The 1,372-nt window shown below is 44.5% G+C and overlaps 1 protein-coding gene across 1 annotated transcript; it reads left to right on the top strand.

Moving 5' to 3' along the window:
• The first annotated feature begins 19 nt into the window (after nt 1-19).
• Tsp_14068 (conserved hypothetical protein) lies at nt 20-956 on the top strand. The gene is made up of 3 exons (XM_003366043.1): nt 20-173; nt 195-294; nt 557-956. Exons 1-3 carry the CDS (start codon nt 20-22, stop codon nt 954-956), a joined length of 654 nt encoding a protein of 217 aa, XP_003366091.1.
• Nucleotides 957-1,372: the final 416 nt, after the last annotated feature.

The following is a 1,372-nucleotide window of genomic DNA, read 5'->3' as shown; positions in this document are numbered from 1 at the left end:
TAGCCATTGGAATGCTACCATGCTTCCAAGAACACCAAAGCAAACACCCGGATTCCGACGGAGCACAAAAAAAACCGGAACCACGAAAATGAAGACTAAGGTTCTTTCATCAGCATTGAAGACTTCGACAAATCAACAGCAACCTACTCGTCCGCCTGAACCATTTCATCACAGTTGATCATAAAGAGTTTCAGGAGATGGAGAAGGGCTGAACGAGTTTATAATTTCAATAGCTAAAGCTTACACTACTGAGGATTCTTGTCAGCTCTGTCAGCGCATCGATGATTTTTCTCTGTTACTTGTAATGAGCATGTAGACCTGAGTTTTTAAGTAGTACACGCAGCAACTTTCTAAATTGATAACAGATGACCTCAACCGCTCTCTCTGCTTTGCCTGCAGGATACCACTGGCACTTTTCACCTTAACCTGCTCTGAATATTAGAAACTGATTGAACTATTCCATCGTGATGCTCAGTCTGTCATTATCGACAGCCAGCCTTGTCTGGATTGACGGTTTGTCCATCTTCAGCATTGTTTAATTGACAAACATCATTAGGTCTCTAAGAGACCCTCTCTCGTGTGAGCTGGTTCGTCATCCCAACCGGCTTATTAGCGCATTAGTCGCTAAGCGACTAAGAGCCGGTGTCGACCGGTTGGTTTCCCTGAGCGGCCATCTCTGCTGGCTTCCGCCAGCTTTGCTTCTCTTTCCTCCGTCTTCGCGCTTTCCTGATGGCATTATACCCATCGCAAGACAGACAGAAAGTATAGTGCTTATTAGCAATTACGAACAAGGACTGTCGACGACACGTCACAAGAAACTTTACAAACCAACAACAACAACACGCTCGCAAGAATCAACGCATTACCGTAATGCTCCTTTGATCTTCAGGGATAAATCATCTTACGGTATCTTCATACTTCTTCCACTGTGTTGTCTGGACAAATACAGTTGTTAGCTCATTCCTTGTGTGCTACGAATTGAAGGTCAGTCTATCCGCCTCAGAGATCGAAATTGCGCGAATGGTCAAGCAACTTGATGACCAGGGATAGAGTGTAAACGTCGGCAAACGATTCACGCTTGTGTGTGCACTCATGTGTATAATTGCGGGTAGATGGTCAGCAGCACGTCTGAAGGCTAGAGAAGTAGAGTTCTCAATGTAATGAGCGAAACTGCAGGTCACTCGTTTGTAATATTAGTGGACTTCGTAGAGGCCACAGTACTGCATGTACCTAAGCGCCCTAACATACAATATACCTGATTTTTGAATTTGTAATCATTCCATCATCATTGATCCGAATACGATACCTACGCACGCTATTGCTCTCTGTTACGGACGTAACAGCCAGGTTTCGGTAGTGAAAACCTGCGAAT

The sequence above is a fragment of the Trichinella spiralis genome (genome assembly GCF_000181795.1).
Source record: "Trichinella spiralis strain ISS 195 chromosome Unknown Scfld6671, whole genome shotgun sequence".
NCBI lineage: Eukaryota > Metazoa > Nematoda > Enoplea > Trichinellida > Trichinellidae > Trichinella > Trichinella spiralis.
This window is presented reverse-complemented; position numbering and strand designations above follow the sequence as displayed.